The following is a 25,979-nucleotide window of genomic DNA, read 5'->3' on the forward strand; positions in this document are numbered from 1 at the left end:
GGCTCATTTTGAGGGTGGGATGAGGCTCAGACCAAAAGACTACTTGTGTTGTGTTTTCTCCCGAGGTCACACAACTAAAGAATGTCACTCCAGTGCTTTGGTTAACACCATCTGAATATAATATACATTCCCTGACTTATAGCTGTCTTGTTACTCACTGTTACAAGTGACATCTTTTAGAAGACATCTGAAGGCAGCCCTGTTTAGGGAAGTTTTTAATATCTGATGTTTTATTGTATTTTAATTTTTTTGTTGGAAGCTGCCCAGAGTGGCTGGGGAAACCCAGTCAGATGGGCGGGGTATGTATGTATGTATGTATAAACAAATTATTATTATTATTATTATTATTATTATTATTACTGTGAGGTATTAGGACTGGAGGGAGGCACCAGCCAAAGGAGCAGCTGTTAAGTTTCAGATTTTTGCAACCCTAGGTCGTGCCTAAAATAAGCAGGTATGGGTCTGTTTCTTGCCTAGGTGGGAGGCCATAAGGGGAACCGAGAGGAGGGAATGTTACAGATAAATAATAAACCAAATTTTAACTTTGGTTCAGACTGAAATGGCCATTCAAAGACACTTTGCTTGCAGCACAATGTACATCCCTTCATACTGCTAGCCTGAAGTCCTGCTGTGTTGTCTAGAGCAGTGTTTCCCAACCTTGGGCCTCCAGCTGTTTTTGGACTACAACTCCCATCATCCCTAGCTAGCAAGACCAGTGGTCAGGGATGATGGGAATTGTAGTTCAAAAACAGCTGGAGGCCCAGGGTTGGGAAACACTGGTCTAGAGAGACCTGCTGTATGCCTTGCAATGTGCTTGTTACCTACTGACTGATACCAAGGGTTCATTTTGAGGGTGGGATGAGGCTTTTATTTAAAACAACCTCCCTTTCTCGGAGGAAAATAATTAGGGACTGTGTAGTGATTTTTCTATTCAATATGTCCTTTTCTTCCCCTTGTCTCTGAATACTAAAACTGCCCTGTTCCATCAGCGTCAGGCCGTTTGGCTGCCTGCATAATGCAATCTTTGCAGTCTGCCTCCTTCAGGAGCAAGCAGAAGAGAATGACTTTACAAACAGGAACAATGAAGTTGTAGATGAAGCGCCCAGAAAGAAAATTAATCAGCGACTATCTCTATTGCCCAAAAGGTAAATATATTGAAACAAATAAGGACAACACAGTCTTCAGTGCCCATCTGTTTTAGGATTCCGACTTCCCTATCTGGTTTTTAATGCAATTTTAATTGCCAGAGTGCAGCGCTCTGTCCCAGGGGTGTTTTGTCGCACTTTTCCCATGAATAAGCTTACTCTGTTTTAAATTAAAGATCCCTATCTGTCTTGGAGGGCTGTTTCTCTCTCTTTCCTCCTCCCCTCCTCCTTTTTGCTTAGTTATTTTGTTCATGCTGCCTTGAGCAACTCTCACCTTTTCCTTCAGGCTGTGTCTAGCTCTTCTGTTCCTGATAACCCCCAGCAGAACAAGGAGTATCTGTTCACCTCTACATGGCTAAACTCTGAGGAAGTTGGACATGTCTTTGCAATGCACGACCATGGTGTGGGTTTGGTATAGTCCTCCATATCTCTCTCTGGGCTATTCATTCCTGTGGTGCATCAGGATTTTCAAAAGAAAACAACTGGCACCTGTTTTCAGAAGTTAGGCTTGCATTTCATTAATGGTTCAAAGAGAAAAGTCTTTTCTGCGCAGGCATTCAATATGGAATGATATTAATAAATTAGTTTTCCTGAGATAACATGTGAGGGTACACAAAGGAAGAACTGAATTCTCTTTCACATCGAGACTCAGAAACAGCCCACATTTGCCAGCAAATGCAGCTGGGAGCTGCATCCAGTCATGGCTCTCTGACATGCTTGTTGTGTTCACTCTTAGCATTTCCAGGGGAATACTTAAGCTTTCTTCTGAGTAAGCATGCATAGGGTTACACTGTTCAAATGTTTGGGGTATATACGTATAAAACTATAATGTGTACAGTAGCTCACAGATCTCCCATATAAAGTATGTACCTGAGATGGCCATTTCTGCTTCTGCTTGTTGTGGAAAGAAGGGGGGTGTTTAGGTTTACCTTAAGAGAGGTTGGCTGCCTGCTGTCAATTAGTGCAGTTCAGCTAATCCCAGGACATTTTAAATTGTGCTCAGTGTGGCTTCCTATCATTTTATTTAACAAACTATACACACACACACAGAGAGAGCGTGAGTGGCACTGTGGTCTAAACCACAGAGCCTAGGGCTTGCCGATCAGAAGGTTGGCGGTTCGAATCCCTGCGACAGGGTGAGCTCCCATTGTTCGGTCCCTGCTCCTGCCAACCTAGCAGTTCGAAAGCACGTCAAAGTGCAAGTAGATAAATAGGTACCACTCCGGTGGGAAGGTAAATGGCATTTCCACGTGCTGCTCTAGTTCGCCAGAAGCGGCTTAGTCATGCTGGCCACATGACCCGGAAGCTGCACTCCCTCAGCCAGTAAAGCGAGATGAGCGCCGCAACCCCAGAGTCGTTCGCGACTGGACGTAATGTTCAGGGGTCCCTTTACCTATATACCATTTAATTGTAAGAAAACCTCTAAGTGGTTTACAAAAATGTTTTTCTCCATCCCCAATTAATCTTTTGTACTACTAGCCCAGAAAAATGGTTGTAGGTCAATATAATTATCCCATTGTGTTGGGGTTGGGGGGACTTTCCCTTGGATACATTAATAAGCATATCCTAATTGATAGCAGTTAAGATGTGCCAGCCATTTGTTCTAAACTCTGTTACTACTCCTTGATTAAATACATGGTTATTTAAAACCAACATTTTAATAGTACAGTCACCTATTTGTTGCTAGTATTGCATCTGGAGATACCTCTGCTTCCTTGAGGTAGCACCTCTGGTGAGAGATGGGCTGCACCTCAGCAGTTGGCAAGAATGTGTTTGCCAAGAGTCTTGAGAATCTGATCAGAAGAGCTTTAAACTAGATCTTGAGGGGGAGGTAGAAAACTATACGAATGACAAAAGAGCACCTGGCACTGGGGATAATAGCTTCATTGATACACAGGAAACTGAGGTGGTGCTCCAGAAACCTGCTAAAGGGCAAAAAACTGCAGGAAGGAAGTAGCTGCAGAGAACAACTTATGGGTTCAGTTGTCTCTACACAAATGCACAGAGTATGGGAAAGAAACAAGATGAATTGGAGCTTTTAATACAGGATGGCAAATACAACCTTATAAGCATGACTGAAACCTGGTGGGATGAAACTCATGACTGGAATGTAGGAATTGTGGGGTATAGCCTGTTCAAAGGAAATAGACCAAACAGGAAGGGAGGAGGAGTAGCATTGTATATAAAGGATGTGTATACTTGTGAAGAAATCCATGATCTGGAGCATGAAAAGCAGATTGAGAGTATACGGGTAAAAATTGTAGAAACAACAGTGCCCTTACTATGGGTGTCTGCTATAGACCGCCTAGCCAGACTGAAGCCTTGGATGATGCCTTATTAGAGCAGATTACCAAACGTTTGAAAAGGAGAGAAATAGTAATCATGGAGGACTTCAACTTCCCTGATAGCTGTTGGGACTCAAACTCTGCCAAGAGTGTAAGGTCTGACAAATTCCTCCATTGCCTCTATTGTCTGACAAATTCCTCCAATTTCATTTCCCAGAAGGTGGAAGAACCGACAAGGGGATCATCTATCTTGGACCTGGTCCTCACCAATAGGGAGGAACTGATTAATGAGGTGGAAGTGCCTGGAAATTTGGGAGGAAGTGATCATATTATCCTGGGTTTCAGGATACAGAGGCAAGGGAAAACTGAGTGTAGTCGGACACACACTCTGGATTTTAAGAAGGCCAATTTCAACAAGCTGAAGGAACTACTGGGTGTGATCCCGTGGTCAGAAATACTCAATGAGAAGAGAATCCAGGAAGGATGGGAACTTCTAGAAAGAGAAATTTTGAAGGCTCTAATGCAGACAATACCAACAAGAAAGAAAAGTGGGAGGCATGTAAGGAAACCGGTGTGGCTACATAAGGAGCTTACAGTTGAGAGTTAAAAAGGGCATGTATAAGAAATGGAAGAAAGAGGAAGTCACAAAGGAGGGGTATACATGAATAGCCACCAGTTGCAGGGGGAAAGTCAGGCTGGCTAAAGCTCAGAATGAGCTCAGGCTTGCAAGACAGCTTAGAAATAATAGGAGGTTTCTTCGGTTATGTTCAATGTAGGAAGAACAAGCAAGTGGTGGGTCCTCTGCATGGGGAACACGGAGAAATGCTATTGGGTGACAGAAAATGTGGAACTACTCAACACCACTATTCAGTGCTGTCTTATTAAGCACCTTGAATTACGTGAGAAAAGTATCCTTCCTGCTTTGCATTTTCCGAAGGAGATTGAGAGAAGTAGTGTCCTGTAGCAGGGCTCCTGGGAGTCTGGTTTCCCAAGGGAGTCTCATAAGCATCCATTCCTTTCTTTGTTAGGTGCTTGAGGAAGAGATAAGGAACTTTTTTCTCATTAACAGAAAGGTTCTGTTGATTACAGAAGAGGGAAAAACAAACTATAGTTTGCTGTGGCACATTACAGCCATAACGAGGCTCAGAAGAGCCAACTGATGAGTATTGGAGATGGTTATTGATTTTTAAATGATGGAAGATTCAGCACACAGAAGTGAATCTAGGAGCCAGACTCATTCTTCATGCCATGTATCTTGGTTACATATAGTCAGCACAGTACAAAGAGAGGGGAGTACAGTACGTTCTTGGCATCCGTCTGTCTTGGGAGACAATGGAGGAGTGCACCTTTGAAGGTGAAGCTACCCCTCCCAGTTTGTTGCCATCTGCAAATTTGATGAGCATCCCCTCAATTCCTTCATCCAAGTTGTTTGAATCGGAGCAAACGGAGCAAATTGGGTTTTCTGTGGGTTGCTGCTTGCTCCAGTGCAGCGGTAAAATGGTTTGTTTTGTTTTTTTCAGGGAAAGTGCCAGAGCTAAAATAAAATAAAAACACAACTTGGACATGTGGCATTAAAGTGGAGACCTGTGACTGGAAAGCATGGTGCAAAAAAGAAGTCTGGATGAGCCCTTAGATTCTATTAAAGTCTGTTTGCCAGTCTCTTTGACCTCTTCAGGTTGTTTTCCCCTCAGACTATTTAACAGGTTCTGCCCAGAGCCAGTTTAGTTTCTGGACTCAGTTCAGAGGGCTAGTTTTAACATAAAGCTTCTAGACCCCAATACCTCAAGGACTACTGTTCCCTATAGGCAGGGTCAGAGGGCCTTTTCAGTGGTGGTCCCTCACTTGTAGAATTCTGTCCCTAGGGAGGCATGCCTGGCACCAGCTTAATCTATTTTTAGGTGCCAGGCTTTTGGTCCTCAATTTGAAGGATTTCAGGAACTTTTGTCTCTTTTAGTGGGGCAGGACATGTCTTTTATTTATACAGATGTGTTTTTTAGGTTTTGATCAGTTGTGCTTGTTGTAATTGTTTCAGTGTTTAAGTCACTTTGGGTCGCTTTTGTGAGGAAAGCAACTAATTAGTATTTATTATTATTATTACTATTATCATTTCCAATCCTTTTCCCACAGTTCTCAAAAAATAGGGAGCCTTAAAGGAAACAAGCTCTACCTATTGACTCTGCCCAACTTGAGTCACATTTGACTGCAGCTTTCTAAATGCAGTAGTGCAGGGAGTGGGGTCACAATAGATAATAAGAGAGGTTTAATGTCAATTTCTCTTCCCAGGGACTCTAGAATTTACAGGTCTGAGAGGGGACTGGGGTCTCCTAACAACTCCCAGCACCTTTAACAAGCGAAAGCTAGAATTCTTTAGCGAAAGCCGTGACTGTTTAAAGTCGTATTGTGGTGCTTTAAATGTATGTTGTGAATATGGCAAAAGTCAAACTTCTTCACATTGGGCCTCTTAAGCCAAGGAATGAGAGTGAACATCAACCAGAGTAAAGAAAACAAAACAAAGATGACACAGCTGGAGGGGACCACTTGTTGCAGACACAGCAGACCCAAGAAGCTGGTGGCAAAAGTGACCTCCCTGGGGTCCAACCCTGGGCAGTGTGTTGGAAGATTCTGCGCTGCCCAGATGACAAGGACCGCCCCCCCTTTTCGGCCCCTTTCAAAGGAAAGTAGAGCAATACATTTGGCACCAGCTTGGCTGCAGGAGTTGCAGGAAGGAGGCATACAAGGTGCAATCCAATCATTTTAGGAATTCCAAATTTGAGTATACTCCTTAGCCTTTTCTTCTCTCAAAGATGTCCCGCAAGGTAGCGGAGTTTTAGGATCAGAGTTTTCCTTCTCCTGGATGGGCTACCTTCCCAAGTTGAAGACCCCCATCTGCCCTTCATTTCCCTCAACAGCACGCGCAGAAACTGCTTCTTTGACCATTGCACCCACTATTGGTGTCGCCTGCTCAATTCGCTGGAGCCTGTCTTCATGGGCAGGGGAAGTCCCTAACTCGCCAGGGGTTTAACGACCTATTGGCTACTCTCACCTTGTTTAACTGATCTGTCAAAGCCAGTTCTGGGGTGCGGCCACTGCTGCATGTTGACTAGGAGCCACAGGTGAGAGCTGAGTACATGGTGGGAGCCAATGACAACAAGCTACCCCAGAAGGAGCATGGCGGGTCCCCCAGCAGAGATAGTAGAACAAAAGTGCATGGGCTGCTGTGTGTTTCAGGGTCTCCAAAGAAGAAACACGAGAGAACCAGCTATTAAAAACACACACACACAGCCTGCTGTCAACATCTGGCATCCTAGGACAGCTGCTAGACTCCAGGGTCCAGTTCCAGCCCCTCTATATCAATTGTGTCTTGAGCCTGCAGTTAACTTTCCCATAATGCCCTTAGAGGGGCGGCATGTCAGGTGCTCTGGGCATTATGGGAAATTAAAATGGCCACACCTGGTCACCTTTGAATTGTTGCTGATGTTACAAGTGCCAGGAAAGCCTAAAGGGGCATTTTGCCCAGGAACCACTCGAGCCTGTAGCCTTTCTTGAACGCCATTATGCAAGGAGGATATTGTTCTATTTGGGCCTGTCAGCCGCTATCATTCAAGATAAACAAAGAGGAGGCATATATCAGTCGTGTTTGTTATAGGATAAAAAGGTAAAGGTACCCCTGCCCGTAAGGGGCCAGTCTTGACAGACTCTGGGGTTGTGCGCCCATCTCACTTAAGAGGCCAAGGGCCAGCGCTGTCCGGAGACACTTCCGGGTCACGTGGCCAGCGTGACATCGCTGCTCTGGCGAGCCAGAGCCGCACACGGAAACGCCGTTTACCTTCCCGCTGGTAAGCGGTCCCTATTTATCTAATTGCACCCGGAGGTGCTTTCGAACTGCTAGGTTGGCAGGCGCTGGGACCGAGCAGCGGGAGCGCACCCCGCCGCAGGGATTCGAACCGCCGACCTTTCGATCGGCAAGTCCTAGGCGCTGAGGCTTTAACCCACAGCGCCACCTGCGTCCCTCTTGTTATAGGATACAAGGTGGAAATAGGCCCATATCACATCTCCTGGCCCAATATGGCAGCCACGAAACCCGGTTTGGAAAAGATCATTCTGGCATAAGGTGACCCATCCCATCTTGTGCTTTGAAAAGCCTCCCTTCTGGATGATCCCTTTTGCCATTTCTGATCTGCTCCTTCCCCCTTGTGGCTGCTCCTGGCGTAACAGCTAAACACGCAGATTACAGCTGCTAGAAGCCTTAGAACACAATGCCATTTCTGTTAAGAACTAGACTGAGTGCTCAGAAGCACGATCCACCACCGGTGCCTTGACTCACACAGCACTTGGCGCACTGCATAACAAAGGGAGTAAAAAAAAAAAGAGAGAGAGAGAGAATTATCCTCTGGCAGAATCATGAGCGATTTGGGAGTTTCTGCCTTTTTTCCTTGCAGGGTTTATGTGCCTTTATTTAGCAGCAGCCTGGCATGCAGGCTTCTGTCAGCCTGGAGATGCAGTGATGGAGAAAGATAAACCTGCTGGTCTGGGAAGGTGAGGCTCTAGCTGACTCCAGTAGCAGATGCTGCTCCTGCATCTCATCCTGCAGATCAAGGCGCAGAAAGGCCATCTAGCTATGAGTCCTCCCCCAATAAGTGGTCCTCTGCCTGACACATTTCCACCTGGCCTGGGACAGCAGTGCCCTGGCTGACATCAGCTACTTAGGCTCCTCCCTGACACGTTTTGGGAATGTTTTTTCCTAGTTTGCCACCGTGGAGATAATATGGTCTTTTACGAAATGTGTTTGATCTACAGTATTCAAGAACGTATTTCTGTTGTATCTCAATATTAATTTGTTGATTGTTCTAGTGAGCCACTTTGAGCACAGATTGGAAAAGCAGCATTTAAATAAGCTTGACGATAATGTGTTTTCTCTCATCACACAGCTGTTAATAAGAGCCTTACATTGGGGACTGTTTAAAGCTCCTGTTTTCACATGTAACCAATAAAGTTCAACAGGTTTGTTAAGCATATAGAAATCTTATGTACATACACACTACATCTAAGGAGTGATGTCAATGTTTCATCATACTAACAGCATACTGCTAAGTTAGGGGTGGTTTTTGTTTCAGGGGCCGATGGCTGCACTTAAAAATCAACAACACGCCTTTATTTTTGAATTTTCGTCATAGTTACAAAAGAACAAATACATCTAAGATAAATCCCCAATTGCTCCCCTACCCCTCACAACAGCACACACTGAACCCACAAAAAGCAAGTCAGGCATCTTCAACATAGAATCCACTTTTAACCCAAACATGCATTTGGGGACCCATTTTTCAATCTTTTACCATATATTGGCATGGTGGTAGTGCTCCTGTTATGGCCCAGCTTGAGTCAGGCTGTGACCCAGCAGTTGAAGATCAGTGAGGTAAGTGATGATCTACTCCATGTGTTGTTTTGTGAGTAACTGCAGTGATTGAGGATAAGATAAGATAAAATAACAGGTTATGTGTTGGTGGTGGAGTTCATCTCTGTGTTGCTGGTGGATTTGTCATCTTACTGCCTTGTCTGATGTATTAAATAAACATACCAAGTTCCTTCAGAGTAATATTTGGGTTTTTTTGTCTGTTTGCTTTTAGAGCTTTAAGTTGCTTTGTCATTTTTTCCATGAGGGCAATGTTCCAGACTCTTTCTAGTTATGCCTCCCATGATAGATTGGCAGCTGTTCTCCAATAGCTGATCTATTATTTGCTTAGCTGCTATAAAAAGGATTCGCAAGGCTTTAAACATCAGGGGTGGGATCCAACTAACTAGTGCTGCTAGTGGAAGCCTGAGCAAGGACTTTTGCAATGGGGCTTTTCTCCCTCTCCTCCCCCTCGCACCCTCTAAAATGGGCTGGGGGGGGGAGTTAGGAGAACCCCCAGAACAGTGCAAGGGGGGATGGGGAATCATTCTGACTGGCATGCTGAAAAGCTTGTGCTGATTGAATGATCCAATTAAAAATACACAAGGTGGTTTGCAACAGAAAATCATCTATCAGACAATATTATTTATTTGAGTATATGGTGCCATGGCTATGCAAGTTCTTTACAGAGGTCTCCCACATCCACCACTCTATCCAGTGGTCAGCAGTCTTTCTCCATTAGACACAGGGAGAAAGTACATCCATGCCTGCAGCCACAATGTTAGCTATCTGCCTCATTAAGATAGTAGTTGTGCGACCATATTGTTGCCAAGTATGCATTCTTAATTAAATATATGGCACATGGTCCCTTTAAGATGACAAATCACACCATGCCAAACTGCACCAGTTTGGACACCTCTCAAAGTATTGTCACCCAATTTGGTGTGACAGTTCCTGAGATGGTACGTTTGGATAGCATTCTGAAACAAGATGGGGGACCAAAATGTTTCAACTTATTTTCTTCCTTAGAATTCTAATATTAGTTGATATATTGGTGGTCTCATTCTAGTGGTCAACAAAAGAGATTCAAAGACTCTCTCAAGGCAAATCTAAAAAAAAATGTAGTATAAACACCAACAACTGGGAAACACTGGCCTGCGAGCGCTGCAATTGGAGAACAGCCTTTAACAAAGGTGTCATGGGTTTTGAAGACGCTCGAACTTAGGACGCAAGGAAGAAACGTGCTAAGCGGAAGGCATGCTTGGCAAACCCTCACCATGATCAACTCCCACCTGGAAATCTTGTTGGAATCACTCCCGGTAAGGCCGCCAACTTCCCAAGTCTTCGGGGCGTATCTCCGATGGTCCTCCCTGGCTATAAATCTCCATCAGTCCAGAGAGACCGGTGATAAGCGACTTTGGTCTGAGGAAAAAGTGTTGACTCTTGCAACCTTCAGATGTGAACAGGAATATGAGCACAAGGTTGCTGTCTCAGAAGCTTCATAGAACAAGAGTGTATGTGTCAAGGTGAACACAGAGTTGGAACAAGGCATGAAAGTGCAACTGCTAAGTGCAGGTTTGCCCCAGGAGTTTTGGGCTGAGTTGCTGAACGCTTTTTCTTACATGTGGGTAAGAAAGGTTTCCGCTGGTATGGAAAGTTCTCCTTTTGAGAAACTGTACCAGAGAAAACCTTCCGTCAAGCACTTAAAGATTTTCGGGTCTCACATGTGGGTAGAAACACCACAAGGTGCAAAAGGTGCACGGGGCATTTTCATGGGTTATGAGAAAGGTCAACACAGAGTTTTGTTGCCACAGTGATTCTTACTAGGAATGTAGAATGCACTGCACGACAGGAGAGAGAGGTTCTCCACAGTTTCCCCGTCAATGCCAACATAGATGTAGATTCTGACATTGCGAGTGACACTGAAAACACCACTGAGAGTTCTAGTACAGATGACACAGTTATTGAGAGAGATACACAAGCAATGTCCAGGCCATCGTCTGAGGCTGAACTGGAATTGCCAGAGCCACTGTTTACTGTTGGTCATGGTTCTCCCAAATGTTCTCCTAAGAAAGAACCAGCCAGCAAGGAGGATCTGCACCTGATACGTAAATCTGAAAGAGTCACAAAGGGACTGCCACCCAAGAGGTACTCTCAGGAGTTTGCTAACACAGCTGTTGCATGTATAGCTGTGGCTAGCAGCTCAAACCAGAGGCAGTATGCTTGTGAAAACCCATTGCTGGAAACTACCGGACAGAAGAGTTCCTCTTCTGCTTGGATCCTGCTTGCATCTGGCTTGGCATCTGGCTGGCCACTGTGAGAACAGGATGCTGGACTAGGGGAGGGCCACTGGCCGGATCCAGCAGGATCAGGTGCTTGTTAAGTGCTTATGACTACAACCAATAATTCAAATAATTGTGGTTAGTAGGATTAGATTATTTCATATCCGGCACGTATTGCCTTTTAGAAATCGGATTAACAGGATGAACTAAAAAATAAGGCACCTAGGAAGCTGCCTTACACTAGGTCTGGTCATTGGCTCATCGAGCTCAGTACTGTCAACACTGACTGGCAGTGATTCTGCAGTATTTCAGAAGCGAGTCTCTTGCAGGCCTTCCTGGAAATGCTGGTTATAGAGCAAATGCTCTCGACCACTGAGGGATGGTCCATCCATGAAAGAAAGAAAGAAAGGAAAGGCTAGTACTAAGAGAAGTGTTCCCCTCCAGTGAAAAGGTGTTGTCTGTATATTGAGTCTCAATTCTAGTGCCTGTAAATTTCACTCAGGTAGTCACTGTGGGGAGCATTCAGAATACAGTGGTTCCTCGGTTTATGAACAGCCCTGTTTATGAACTATTCGGTTTACGAACTCCGCAAAACCGGAAGTAGTGTTCCAGTTTGCGAACTTTACCTCGGTCTAAGATGGGAAGCCGACTGGCGGAAGGGCATTAGTGGCGGGAGGCCTCATTAGGGAAAGCACGCCTCAGTTTAAGAATGGTTTCGGTTTAAGAACGGACTTCTGGAATGAATTAAGTTCATAAACCAAGGTACCACTGTACTATTTTATACCATATTCTCACCCATAATTCAGAGTGCTTGCATTGACCTATAAAGTGTTAGATCTGACATTTTGAAGGCATTTGATTTATCCTACCAATGTTCCAATTTAATGCTATTTTGTGGCGGTTTCCTTTGATCTTTTCTCACCCTTTTTGTTCTAAGAATGCTTTGATTTTATTGATTTTATTTCTTGAATGGATTTGTACATTTTGTTGTGAACTGCCTCTGGATATAAGGCAGAGAGATGGGGAATAAATAAATACGGAAATCAGTCTTGAATATATTGCAGACTTGCATATTTTATCTTCCCCAACCATTTTGTTTTCAATGGCAGAAACTTTGTTCAAACACTGAATGTAGCTATTGTCATAAAATAACGTGTGTGTGTGTGTGCACATAAGACATAGAAAAATAGGTAACAGTACGCAAGCAGTTGAGTTATGCAGAACATCTCTGTTATTGCTTATACTTCTGATTAGTTAATGGTAGGCAGACCTCAACCTTTTCTAGCCTCAGACAAGACTAAACAATGAAGAATATTTTCTCTTGCCTTTCATTCTTACGTGATTCTTGTCTGTCCTGTGTCCTTTGTGGTGCACTACTTCCAAGTTTCTCTCTCTTCCTTTTACGTGCGGTTACGTGTTTTCATTTAGTCAGGAAATGCTGCACCAGGAAGTAAGACTAAATTCTTGCATTGTTTTTAAGACACATTCACACAAGAGTGACATCATCAGGAAGTTGGAGTGAATATAACAGAGAGACAAAAGTGCTGTGCCTGCAACTAGGGGAAAGGGGGGTTATTCTGACTGAAACCTCTTTATCTGCAAAACAGACCATCCAAGTGTCCCTATTTTCCAGGTACAGTCCTGGATTTACAGAAGGCATCCCAGTTTTGATCCTAGAATTAGGATGTCCCTACTTTCAGCAGAGAAATGCTGGAGGGTATGGAGTTATGCAACCCCCAAGCCAAGGAGATAACTAACTATACAACCTTTATTAGACATCTGAAGGAAAGGGAAGGTTTTTTTAAAACAGTTAATGTTTTATTATTATTTTACATATGTTGGAAGCCACCCAGTGGCTGGGACAACCCAGTGTGATGGGTGGGGTATAAATTAACAACAACAACAACCACACCATTATTATTATTATTATTATTATTTAGAACATCCCTATTTTCATCAGAGAAATGTTGGAGGGTATGAAGCAATTAGAAAATAAATTTAAAATCATGCAATGTAATTGGCTACAAATCCACCAGTCTTGCACTTTGCTCACCTGCAGACTATTCAGCAAGACTCTAGAGAGCATATTCTCTATGAATCTTTAGTCTCACAGAGGTGTAGAATTCATATTATTGCCTACCATCCCGATCTCTAAGCAGTGCAAGATTCCAGGGGTTTCAGGCCCATTTACCCAGGGTTTATACTTTGAGTAGCTGTCTACCAGCTCCACTTGGTACGCAGGCCGAGACCCTACCTGCCCGTGGACTGTCTCGCCAGAGCTACCTTTGAAGGTGACCCGGAAACTACAACTAATCCAGAATGTGGCAGCTAGACTGGTGACTGGGAGTGGCCACTGAGCCCACATAACACCGGTCCTGAAAGACATAAATTGGCTAGCATTGCTTGGATCCAGGACTGGATTAAATTAGAAAATACAGATTTGTTAGATATTGAAGGACATAACAGATTTGGATGGCATGCGTATTTGTGGCATGATAAAGAGAAAGTGCATAAAAGATTTTACAATCATATAATCAGGAGATCACTTCTAAAGGTCTGGGAAAGATAAAGATTTATTAGATTAGTTGTCACCAACAGAAGCAACATCAATTAAAAAAATAAATAGGAAAGAAAAATGGCTTACATATAGAGATCTCTTAATAGAAATAGAAGGGAAATTAAAACTGAAAGATTTTGAAGAGATTCGAGAACATGTCAATGACTGGTTGCAGTATTTTCGAGAAAATTAGGTATTTAAAGAAGATAAAAAGAAAGGATTCAGTTATACTCTGTCTAGATTTCAAAGAGAAATTGTAGGTGACAATACCAAAATATTGAAGATGTATAATTTATTGCTAGAATGGGAAACCAAATATGAAGAGGTCAAATGTGTTATGGTTAAATGGGCACCAGACTTAGGACATGATATACAAATGGAAGATTGGGGAAAACTATGGAAAGTGGATTTAAAATTTACTGATTGTACAAGTCTGAAAGAGAATTATATGAAAATGATTTATCGATGGTATATGACACCTGTTAAACTTGCAAAAATGTATAAAACCCAGTTCCAATAAGTGCTGGAAGTGTAAAGATAAAGAACGTACGTTTTATCATATGTGGTGGAATTGTAAAGTAATCATAAACTACTGGGAAATGATATATAATGAATTCAAGAAGATGTATAAAATAACTTTGGTTAAAAAATCAGAAGCTTTTTTGTTAGCCATTATAGGACAGGAATTGCCAAAAGAGCAGAAGAAGTTATTCATGTATGCTATAACGGCGGCTAGGATTCTATTAGCTCAAAAATGGAAATATGGCAAGATTCCAAACAAAGAAGAATGGCAAGTCAAATTTATGGAATATGCAGAAATGGCGAAACTTCCGGGAAGACTCAAAGACAATGATAATGAAGACTTTTTTTTTTTAATTCTTTTTATTAATTTTCACATTAGATCACCAAAAAGAAAAACAAATCAACGGTTACAACAGTTGTAAAAACCCCAACACACACAAAAAAGAAAACTAAATAAATATCAATACATAACGTATAAACAATGTCGATTTCCATTACGCTTCTTTGTCTTCTCATTTATATCTTTATATCTTTAAGTATTTTAATCATTCTTCTACACACCTATTGACTTCCATCCCTCCCGGTTTCAGGCTTCTTAGTATGAATAGTTTGTTTCTCCTACAGTTGATAGTTATAATGATTTGCACATCGTAAGATCTATATCAGTCCTGTTATAGTTTTTAGGTTCTTGTAATTCCCTTCAATATAAATCATAAATTTATTCCAGTCATTAATAAACTTTGTATTCTTTTGGTTTCTAATTTTTTGTGTCATTTTTGCAAGTTCTACAAATTCGAATAACTTTGTTTGCCAATCACTAATTGGTGGGATACTTTGGCTTTTCCAATTTTGGGCAATTAATAATCTAGCGGCAGCTGTAGCATACTGGAATAATGTCTTATCTTCTTTTTTAATTTCGTCCCCAATTATTCCCAGAAGAAAAGCCTCTGGTCTTTTGGGAAATGTATATTTAAATATTTTTTTTAACTCATTGTAAATATATTCCCAGTATTTCTTCATTTCGTCGCATGTCCACCACATGTGGAAAAAATTACCTTCTTTAGTTTTACACTTCCAGCAAAACTTATTCCCTGTCTTGTACATTTTCCCTAGCTTTGCTGGGGTAATGTACCACCTGTACATCATCTTTTCTAAATTTTCCCTCAGTGTTACACATGCCGTGAATTTCATTCCACTAGTCCATAAATTCAGCCACTTATCATACTCTATATTATATCCCAGATCCATTGCCCATCTTGTCATGACCTCCTTTATTTCCTCATCTTTGGTGTCCCATTCTAATAGTATATCATACATTTTAGATAATAATTTGGATTTACCCTCTATTATTTCTATCTGAAATTTGGATTTCTTCTCATTCATCCCTACTTTTTTATGTTCCGTCCATATTGCGTTTATTTGGTGGAATTGTAACCAGCTTGTTAATTTCTCTTTCAGTTCCTCATATGTTCTCATCCTCCATCCACTTTCTGATCTTATTAGTAGGTCCTCATAAGTAAACCTTTTTCCTTCCATATTGGTTTTTTTGATCACTGAAATATCAATTGGTGATAGCCACCAGGGTGTTTTCCATTCAAGGAGTTTTTTATTCTTCTCCCACACTTCATATAGAGGCCCCCTAATAATATGACTAGAAAACCCTTTATGTACTTTTTCTCTGTTTTGCCATAGGTAGGCATACCAGCCGAACCTATTGTCGAACCCCTCGAGGTCTAATAAGTCAGTATTTTCCAAATTGATCCAATCTTTGATCCAACCAAGGCAGGCTGCCTCAAAATATAATTGTAGGTTGGGTACCGAGAATCCCCCTCTTTCTTTCCGGTCTGTAAGAAGTTTGAATCTAATTCTTGGCCTTTTTCCTTGCCATATGAATTTCGAAAGAGTTTTTTGCCAATCTGTAAACATTTTAGAGCCTCTGATCACGGGGATGTTTTGAAACAAAAACAGCATTCTTGGAAGTAAGTTCATTTTTATTGCCGCCATCCTTCCCACCCACGAGAGTTTCACTCTGCTCCAGGTGTCCAGGTCTTTCTTAATCTGCTTCCATGTCGTAAGGTAGTTGTCTTGAATCAAGTTTATATTTTTAGTAGTTAACCAAATTCCCAGATACTTTATTTTTTTTGCCACTTTAATTCCATACTGTAATTCTAGCTTTTCATTTTCATCCTTTTGCAAATTCTTCGTTAAAATTTTGGTCTTTAATTTATTCAATTTGAAACCAGATACCTTACCAAATTCTTCTAACGTCTCCAAGGCCTTACCAACACTTTCTTGTGGGTTTTCCAGGGATAGCATCAAGTCGTCGGCATACGCTTTTAACTTATACTCCTTTGTTCCTATTTTGATCCCACGGATCTCTGATGTTACTCTTATTTTATTTGTGATTACCTCTAGTGCCATAATAAATAGAAGCGGGGATAGAGGGCAACCCTGTCTTGTTCCTTTTTCAATTTTAAATGAGTTTGTTAAGTTATTATTTATAATCAGTTTTGCAGATTGTTTCGAGTATATTGCTTTTATTCCGTTCATGAACTCGCCCTCTAGCCCCGCTTTTTCCATGATCTTCAATAGGAACTGCCAAGAGACGTTATCAAATGCCTTTTCAGCATCGATAAAAATCAGCGCCGCGGGTATCTCATTCTTACATTCCAAGTACTCAATAATGTTTATAGCGTGCCTTAGGTTATCTCTAAGTTGCCTATTTGGAAGAAATCCTGCCTGATCTTTATGTATTAAATTTACTAGATGTCCGATTTATGTCCGTTTATTCTTTGGCGTAAGGTCTGGCCTGTTTGTCCAAAGAATAAACGCCAAAGAATAAACGGACATAAATCGGACATCAGGAATCACAAGACAGAGAAACCAGTAGGAGAACACTTCAATCTCCCAGGACATTCTATACAAGATCTCAAAGTAGCTGTTTTACTACAAAGGAATTTCAGAAATAGACTGGAAAGAGAAGCTGCTGAATTGCAACTTATCACCAAATTTAAAACCATGGAGAGACCTGGTCTGAACAAAGACCTTGGATTCTTATCTCATTATACATGACAAAGCCATTTTTCACCTTTTCACCCCTTGCTTTTTCCTGTAAGACCTATTGCAGTCGTTAAGAGTCGTCAACAGGCTCATCACAGCTATCTGCCAATCACCCAATCCCACCACCCTTCTGAGTAATACCCCTCCCCACCTTCTCACTATATAGAAGGGTCCGGTGACTTCTGTTTCAGTGTATCTGAAGAAGTGTGCATGCACATGAAAGCTCATACCAAGAACTGATTTAGTTGGTCTTTAAGGTGCTACTGGAAGGAATTTTTTTTGTTTTGACTATGGCAGACCAACACGGCTACCTATCTGTATGCGGACAAGGTGATGTCTCTGCTTTTTAAGATGCTGTCTAGGTTTGTCGAGGTGAAATTAGCTTATTTCAAAAATAAATATTCAGTAGGAAAGAGCTCAATGGCCAAACGGGCTTTAAATTCAATGCATCGTTCTGTGGCAACGCCATACCGAATCGCACCCGCTAAGGCCGGGCTCGAACCGCCGCAACCACCTCAACGGCTTTTTTTTAGCTCCGACTGGCCGGCACAAGCCTGACCAGCCTCTGCTCCTCCTTCACGGGGCGATTCGTGCTAGTCCCGCCCCCTCTCCGCTACGATTGGACCGTCCATCCGCTTAACCCCGCCCCGATACCGACACCGCCTTCTTCGGGATTGGCCCTCTCGAATCTCGGGGCGCCGAGCCGCCGAGCTTAAGCATCTGGGTCCCGCCGCCCGGCTTGGCATTCGAGGGCGTTTCCACTCTGCGCACCACCCCAACCCACCGTGTCAGTGTAGTAATACGCTCCGACCCCGCCCCGCCGTGACGTTCCCGCCTGTCATTGGCGGGCGCTTCCGGCTGCGTTTCCGGTGCGATATTACCAAGGCAGGGACGGGCGGTGGTTGGTTTCTCGGCTGTTGGCCGCTGACTGACTGACTGAGCCGGCAAGATGGAGCGCGGCGCCGAGAAGCTGAGCGGGGAGCCCCGCGCCAACGGCTGCAGCCTCACCGGGCACCACGGCCTGAAGAACGGCTACGTGCGAGGCTTCCCAGGAGCGGAGCCCCACGGCCAGGTGAGGCGGGTCGACGGGGCTCTTCTGCCGGGGCGCGCCCTGCTGCTGCTGCTGCTGCTGCCGCCGCTGCCGAGCGGCCCCTCCCCAGAGCGGAACCCAGGCCGCGGCCTGCTCGGTCCCGGCGCGCGTCCGCTTGGGCCGGAGTCTCGCCTCAGGGCGCGGTTCTTGGGCCCCGCAGTGGGGAAGGAGGGAGAAGGATGGCCTGGAGCGACACCGAGGCTCCTTCGGCTGCCTCTTCCCGCCTGCCCTGCCCGCCTTGGCGTGGCCGAGAGGAACGCTCGAGGCTGGCAGAGCCAGGAGACTCCCCGCTCCAGGAAGGGACGGAGGGAAGCAAAAGTGCCTTTCCCTTCCTCTTCTTTTCCTCGAGGGGACGGGGAGTTAATCTAACCCGGAGCTGGCGTCCTTCTCTTCCCTTCCCTTCCCTTCCCTTCCCTTCCTTCCCTTTCCTGGCTTTGGAAGCCCAGGATGATTTCCGCAGGGACACGCACACTTCGTGTCTCGAAATTAACTCCTCTGGTTTCAGTAGCCGAATTTCCTCTTCGCATTCAAGAAGGAGTGAGTACAGCGCCGGCCTTACTGGCTGCTTTCGTTGAGGTTTCCAGGCTAAGACAGCTGCTTACTCTCTTCCGGGGCTGGAAGGCGAGTTTCCTTCACCCCCATTCCAATGCATCCTGATTAATAAAAGGATGGCACGAGGGCAGGCCTGTCACCCCCACCCCCACAAAATGGTCTTTTTGCCCGAGCTTCATATTCAGATCAAGGGGGAAGCCCCAGGACAGGAGTGGAAGTGGCAGGAATTAGGAGCAGAAGGGTAAATTGTGGTCCCCAGTTGTTTGGTGGGGGGTAGGGATGAGACTCCCGTATCTAGCCTTCAATAAGCCGCAGGGCCAGGTAAGAAGGGGATCTGCCACCTATTTGATCCTCCTTATTTAACTGCATTCACAGCAGCCTGAAACTGTGTTTTTTCTATAGTTTAGTGGGTGCAACCCTCTGATTTTGGCATGCTGTGTGTGTATGTGGTAAAGCAAAAAAGAAACACAGAATTTCTAATTAAGGCCACATTTTGGTGCTTTATATAAAAGCCATGAATCCTGCTCCAGTTTACTGTGTGTATAACTTATTTCTGGAACTGAAGCTTGAAATTGAAGTGTGTTTAGTAGTTGTACTACTTTTTATATCTTAAGATGTTCTGGCCATTAATGACACTTAGTTTGGTTATGATTTATTGTGTTTTGCTGCTTTTCTTCTTGTAGCTTGATCATATGTAAGTTTATTTAGAAGTTAGACTTGCAGAATTTAGTAGCCTTCAAGTCTATCCTACATACACTTACTAGTGAGTAAACTTGCTGCCCTATTATTGTGTTTTGATTTGCTCTGATTCACTTGTATGCAACGCTGACAAATGTTTACTGATTACTACTGCCGTTGTCTTCTGGTGACAATCACTTCATTGTACAAACTTTCTTTTATTCCTCAACAACCTTGTGAGGTATCTGGATGACCTTGGTAGACAACTATTATTTTTTACTGGCCATCCATGAAGTCCAGTCTCACCATAATACTGCATTAGTACCACTGTATATGCATTTTTTGACGTGATCTAAATTTATTCAGGCTGAATGAATTAATATCTCGGACTTTGTATAAGTTCAGTGAACACATTGTTTTTAATATTTGATTCACTTCATGCCTTTTGACCTTTTCCATTTTGAATTTTAAGACCGTTCAACCTTTCCCTGCAAACATATAATTTTTGTTAAAAGCCCAAATATTAAACATTTACAATAGGTGAGAAAACTATGCATTTTGGACATTCCTTATCCAGGCATTTTTATTACAGAAATGAAGAAAACTACATGTTCACATGAAGCATGTGTTCTATGGCAGTTTGTACTGAGACCTGTTTTAATAGGCTAGCTAGAAACTGTGTCTCAGGTGCAGTATCTGCTTCCTTTTTCTGGGAAAGTGGGTATAGGGTTGTATACAAATTTAATAAATAATACTAACCAAGGGTCATGCTTAAATCAGATTTTGGGTATGTAAGATCCTTCATTTAGAACCTGTGACACACAAACACACACACACACATGCGCCTATGTTTCTCACAGCATTTGAATCTAGAGAAGTTGTGAAAACTCTGGATTGGTGTCTGAATGAACTGTTGGACTGGATATGGGCCAATACACTGTATTTGAATCCTGGAAGGAGAGGCTCTTGGAGTGGGTGATTCCCCTACCTAGGAGACTGGAAAGTTATCTGTTCTCCATAGGGTTGTACTCCCTCTGAAGGAGCAGGTGCATAGCTTGGGAGCTCCCGGATACATCTCCATCACTAGATGCTCAAATGTCCTCTGTGACTAGAAGTGCCTTTTTCCAGTTCTGCCTGGGTTGCAAGCTATGGCTATTGTTGCACAGGGATAGCCTGATACTGCAACATGCTCTGTGTGGAAATGTGATTGAGCTTCGTTCAGAAATTCCAAACCATTCTTAAAGCATCTGTGGCGGCTGCGATCAATCACTGAAATCATCTGCAGGAGTGTGGTTGGTTATCCCCTGAGTTGATGAGGCTCATTTGACAGCAACTAGAAACTGAGCCTTTTGTTTTATTGGCCCAGTCTTGTGAACTTACCATTGAATAGATGCTTAGCAGGCACTTTCTGTTTTAAAATTTAAGCACCTGTTGAAAACCTTTCTGTGTCACCAACCTTATGGTAGCAATGAAGAAAAGATCTTTTGCTAATAGTTAGTGGGTCTCTGATTATAACTTTTTATGTGGTTTTTCTTGTTTGTTTTTATGTACGCATGTTGTAAACTACTCTGAATTTTAATGAATAGCAGTATATAAAGATTTTTGTTGATAAATAAGCACACTTTTGCAATGGTGCAAAAAAGTTTTATTTAAAACAACTGAGTAACATGCTGTGTTCAAGTTACAAGACTTCCAACTGTTCTACAAATGAGTTCTCACCATGTTTTTCTGAAGTTCTATATGCACTTAAATATACACTAAACGTGGTGGAACTTCTGAGCAGCAATAGAGAGGGTCAGACCATAAAACACATACATTAGAAAAGAGTGGTTCTGCCAGCTGCAGGGTATTCTTTGAATTTCTAATACACTGAATGTTATTACAAAGAACTGCTATGATTTTAAACATTCTACATTTCTAGCCTGAGTTATGAATTGTGTCAAAAAGCAGGGAGAGAAATCATGTCCTGCATTGTTCTTTCATCTTGCCAATCTTAGGTAAGACTGAGCAAACCCTCTTTAATTCTAACATGAATTGCTAGCCTGAAATGTAAGGAACTGAATGCACTACCACCAGCCCGTGGTTTTTAGTTCCTGCTAGCTCCTATGAGCAGAAACAGTTGGTTTACCCAGCCAGAAACCGTTCCTTCAGAGCAACTTCCATAGCTTCCTGCATTTTCACACATTGAGAGCTTTTGGTAACCATGTACACAATTATTGTTAGAGCCTGTCTGAGTCTCATCTTGGTTGACTCCTTCACTCCCAGAAAGGAAAGGACATTTGGGGATGGGCAGTCAGCATGGCATACTTAGTGACTACTTTTGTGGATTCTTTGGTAGGACACCTCATGTCTTGTGAGTCTACCATATGTATAGCATAACCTTCCTAGGTTTGAGACTTGGGACAGTACTTAATTGTACTGTGTACTGTGTCTTAATTTATCCTCGTTTCTGTTCAATGCGTAGCAGAATAGTGCAGGCTTGGTGCCAGCCCTGTCAGTCCCCTCTTAAATCAGTTACTTTGGATATCTAGGGTAGTCAATCTATATTTGCTTCAATAGAGAGAGAGTTTCCCCTTGCTATATAGCAGCCACATTCATAGTGGCCATGTCTGCTCACTGGGAATTTGCATTTAAGTTGTCAATTGGAGCAAGAAAGGGGAAATCCCTTAAGATAACACATGTCTGGGTACCAGGGGAATACAGCATTGGGATCACTGAATAGCTGGGATTATGTAACCTCATTCAGGGTGTTGAATGGCTCCCTACTAAAAAAAGAGAAAAAGGTAAGTTCATGACCAGCTACTGACCTGTATCTGGCTTTCTTTTTTTGATAAACCTCTTTTGGAGGAAGATTTCCAAGTTGCTGTATCCTAAGAGTTCAGAATAAATAACTGGAATAAAGCGTTTTGACACCATCTTCAAATAATTAGAGAAATAAATTATCAGTCTATTTATTGCAACCTCTCATCCCTGAGCTACATATAGTTCTCATGTCTGCAAGTTTATAATCAACACAAGGAATTGTACTTTGCTGTTCATTTTAAAGGAGCATATGTCTAATTGCACTGTTTATATAGTTTCTAGACTCGGTTCATAGTGCAGATTCTTAGCTTTATAGCCTTAACTGGTTTGGAACCTATGCAGTTTAGCTCATATCTCCTTTTATGAGCCCTTTATCCTTCTTGCTCTGTGAGTTGTGCCTCTGTCTCAATGTGACTTTGTCACTCAAAGCAAGCGCTGCTTTAGCAATGAGCAGAGCTTATAAAGTCAAGTTGCAGCTTATGCACATTTAACATACAGAATTTCAACTTTATGCGCTTGTCTGTAAAAAGGTGAGCATCCAACGGGAAAGTCAACAAACCCATTGCACCATTGCACTCGCCTTGGGGGAGTGTTTGGAGGTGCAGGGTGAATGCAGCAGCCTTGGGAGAGAGTGTAGAGGTGCAGCTGGAGGGTGTGTGCGGCCTTGGAGATTAAAAAGCATGGCCATGAAATGCAAGCCAGGTCCCTCCACTGGTGGGCAACATTGGAGACAATGATTGGTTCCAACACTGCAAGAAAAAGTGGCTGCGTTGAGCTGCTTGAGAGGATGGCATGTCGATCTCCAGTGTGGCATGGAAATATAGCTGCAATGAATCCAGCATCTGTGCCATCAAGGTTCAAGAGAGAAACCTGTGAGGCTGTGACAGCAGGTGTTGCAAGGCTTTAGTGAAGATTGCAGAGACATTATACGTATGGCTGGAAGGCATGAACTGTAAACATGTGACTGTCATGTTGAGACAAAAGACTCTCAACCTGTATGTAGGCACTCTTCAAAACTTCTGCTATGGATCGGCAGCCTGGGATGGAATTCAAAGCCAGCCATGGTTGGTGTGACAGTTTTAGGCACCACTTCAACCTCAAAAACATGGACATAATTGGTGGAGCTGCTTCTGCAGACAAAGAGGCAGCAAAAGCCTACCCTGAGCAATTAAAGAAGCTGATAGACGAAAAGGGATATTTTCCTGAGCAAGTTTCTGATGCTGACAAGATGGGCCTCTTTGGGGAGGGGGGAATGCCTGACCAGACTTACATCTCCAAAACAGGAAAACAAATCCCTGGCTTCAAAGCAGCTAAAGATGGTGTGGCAATACAGTTGAGCATTTAATAAATCAGGTTAGCTGTACAGGTCAGAAAACCCCCAAAGTCCTAAAAGGCAAGAACAAAAATAACCTTCCTGTGTTCAAGTAAAGAGACTTAGATGACTGCAGGAGCATTTTTGGATTGGTTCCACAAGTGCTTCATTCCCATGGTGAAGTTCTACCTTGAAAAGAAACAACTGGACTTTAAACTGTTACTGATTTTGGACAGTGCTCCTAGCCACCCCGAGGCAACCCACTTTGTCCTTAACAGTGTTGAAATTGTCTTTCTCTCCCCCAATATGACCTCCATTATCCAACCTCTCGACTGAGTTGTGTTTCGCAGATTCAAGGCAACTTAAACAAGGCTAGTTGCATTACTTTCATTGAGTGATCAGTGAATGCATGCTGGTGAAACTTATGAAAATAATGTCGGAATGGCTTTGAGTGTTTTCCAATAATCAACAACAAAGTGGAACATATTGTCCAGATATTCAGGCGAGTGGGGGTTGATTGCTTTGTTGGCGTCAAGGAAGTAGTTGAATAATTGAGGGTCTTGGACAAACATTGACTAATGAAGAGCATCCTGTTCTCACAGTGGCCAAACAGTTGCCTGTGGGAAACCAGCAAGCAGGATTCGAACACAGGAACACTTCTCTTGTGGTTTCCAGCAGCTGGTATTCAGAAGCCTCTGACTGGAGGTAGAGCATAGTCACCATGGCTAGTAGCTGTTGATAGCCCTGCCCTCCATGAGTTTGTCTAATTCTCTTTTAAAGCCGTCTAAGCCGGTGGCCATTACCACTTCTGTGGGAGCAAGTTCCGTAATTTAACTGTGTGCTTTTATAAGTTTAAATCCGCTTGAATTCGCTCAAGTCTTCCAAAAAGAAAAGCACCTAAATGATTTGATTGCTGACTTTGATCCCTTTCTGGAAGAAGCCTCAAAATCACACATGGTGTTACAGACACTTTCAGTCTTTATCAAGAAATGTTTGAGCAGCTCAAGAGATAACAGTGACAGTTGCTAATCACCATGTTTCTCACAAAAAATAACGCAGCAGCAAACGAGCCCATGCAATCTACTTCGGAAGCTAAATCAGAGCCAACCACTTCACATGCAACTCGCCATCATACACCCAAGCCTCTCCCATCACTTCATGGAACAACATCAAGCACTGAAGAGGAAGGCTAAGTACCGTAGCTGGTAAGTGCTGCACCATGATTTTTATGGGGCATTTCTCAGTTTTAAAGGGTTGTTCGACTATTTTGGATTTATGTGTTACCCCTGAAATGTAATGCACACATAATATGTAAGTCAGCAATACTGCCATTATCCCAAGGAGAAGGCCTTATAGGAAACTACCACAGGTACATTGGGGTCAGAGCTGAGGAAAATATTTCAACTGTGTGTATTGTTGACACTGGCTGGCGGTAGCTCTTCAGGTTTTCAGGCAGGAGTCCATCCTAGCTCTTCCTGTATATGTTGGGGGTTGAACTTCAGACCGTTTGCATGTAAAGTATGTGTTCTTCCACAGGGTTATGGCCCTTACCTTTTCTTTTTTCATAAAGATCATAAAGCATTTTTTGTTCCACAGAAAGCTTGGCTGCTAACTTCTGAGAATGTTTTAATACTGCCAGTTTCTCCAGTTTATTTTATTATGAGTGTTTTTTAAAGATGAATAGCATAATATCATAAGCTATCTTCAGCTTCAAGGTGGCAAGAGACACAAAATTTTAAATAATATTTTATAATGAATATTATTTATATTATTTAAAATTTTGTGTCACTTGCCCCATTGCAGCTGAAGACAGGGACACAAAAATTTAAATAATATTTTAAGAGAAAATCTTGGATGTGGCCAAAGCTTGACAAAGACTCAGAAGTGAGAGGAAGGCTGTGGTCTGCACAACCCCCTGGTCACTTTTTCTGGTATTCTTTTTTGCTTACTTGTTCCCCGTTTCCATGTCTTTACTTCTCTCCATACTATCATCCTTCAGATTCTTTGAGAATCTTTAACTTGAGATAGTTTAATTTTAACAGTATTATCCTCTGCTTTTTTCGCCCTATAGGACGCACTCCCCCCCCCCCCAAAAAAATGAAGGGGAAATCTGGGTGCGTCCTATGGGGCGAATGCAGGCTTTCGTTGAAGCTTGGAGAGCGAGAGGGGTTGGTGCGAACCGACCCCTCTCGCTCACCAGGCTTCAGGAAGCTATCAGCGAGCCTGGGGAGCCTGCGGGAGTTCCCGCAGGGCTCCCTAGGCTGTGTATAGCATCCTGCTGCACGGAGCACGGGGTGCGCTGAAG

The 25,979-nt window shown here is 43.0% G+C and overlaps 1 protein-coding gene and 1 long non-coding RNA gene across 5 annotated transcripts in view; both read left to right on the top strand.

Annotated features, from left to right (window-relative positions):
* The first annotated feature begins 26 nt into the window (after positions 1 to 26).
* On the top strand, positions 27 to 2,765 carry LOC307214340. 2 transcript variants are annotated; one of them, XR_013837938.1, is made up of 3 exons: positions 27 to 645; positions 790 to 1,145; positions 1,432 to 2,765. It is a non-coding gene; the product is annotated as an uncharacterized lncRNA (long non-coding RNA). The 2 variants fall into 2 exon arrangements; XR_013837939.1 differs by lacking the exon at positions 1,432 to 2,765 and having other exon boundaries at positions 790 to 1,339.
* An 8,939-nt stretch (positions 2,766 to 11,704) lies between these two features.
* Positions 11,705 to 25,979, top strand: part of SPTLC2 (serine palmitoyltransferase long chain base subunit 2) — a 63,672-nt gene continuing 49,397 nt past the window's right edge. Inside the window, exon 1 of one of the 3 annotated variants that reach the window (XM_079972243.1) lies at positions 11,705 to 11,863. Coding sequence is in view for 1 of the 3 variants with exons in the window: in XM_079972242.1 (XP_079828368.1) it covers positions 18,190 to 18,312 (123 nt within the window). In the remaining 2 variants the exon portion in view is untranslated. Of the gene's footprint in view, positions 11,864 to 18,103; positions 18,313 to 24,860; positions 24,880 to 25,979 lie in introns of those variants that run through there. The other 2 variants (XM_079972242.1, XM_079972244.1) reach the window with 2 other exon arrangements.

The sequence above is a fragment of the Podarcis cretensis genome, assembly GCF_951804945.1.
Source record: "Podarcis cretensis genome assembly, chromosome: 1".
Classification (NCBI taxonomy): Eukaryota; Metazoa; Chordata; class Lepidosauria; order Squamata; family Lacertidae; genus Podarcis; species Podarcis cretensis.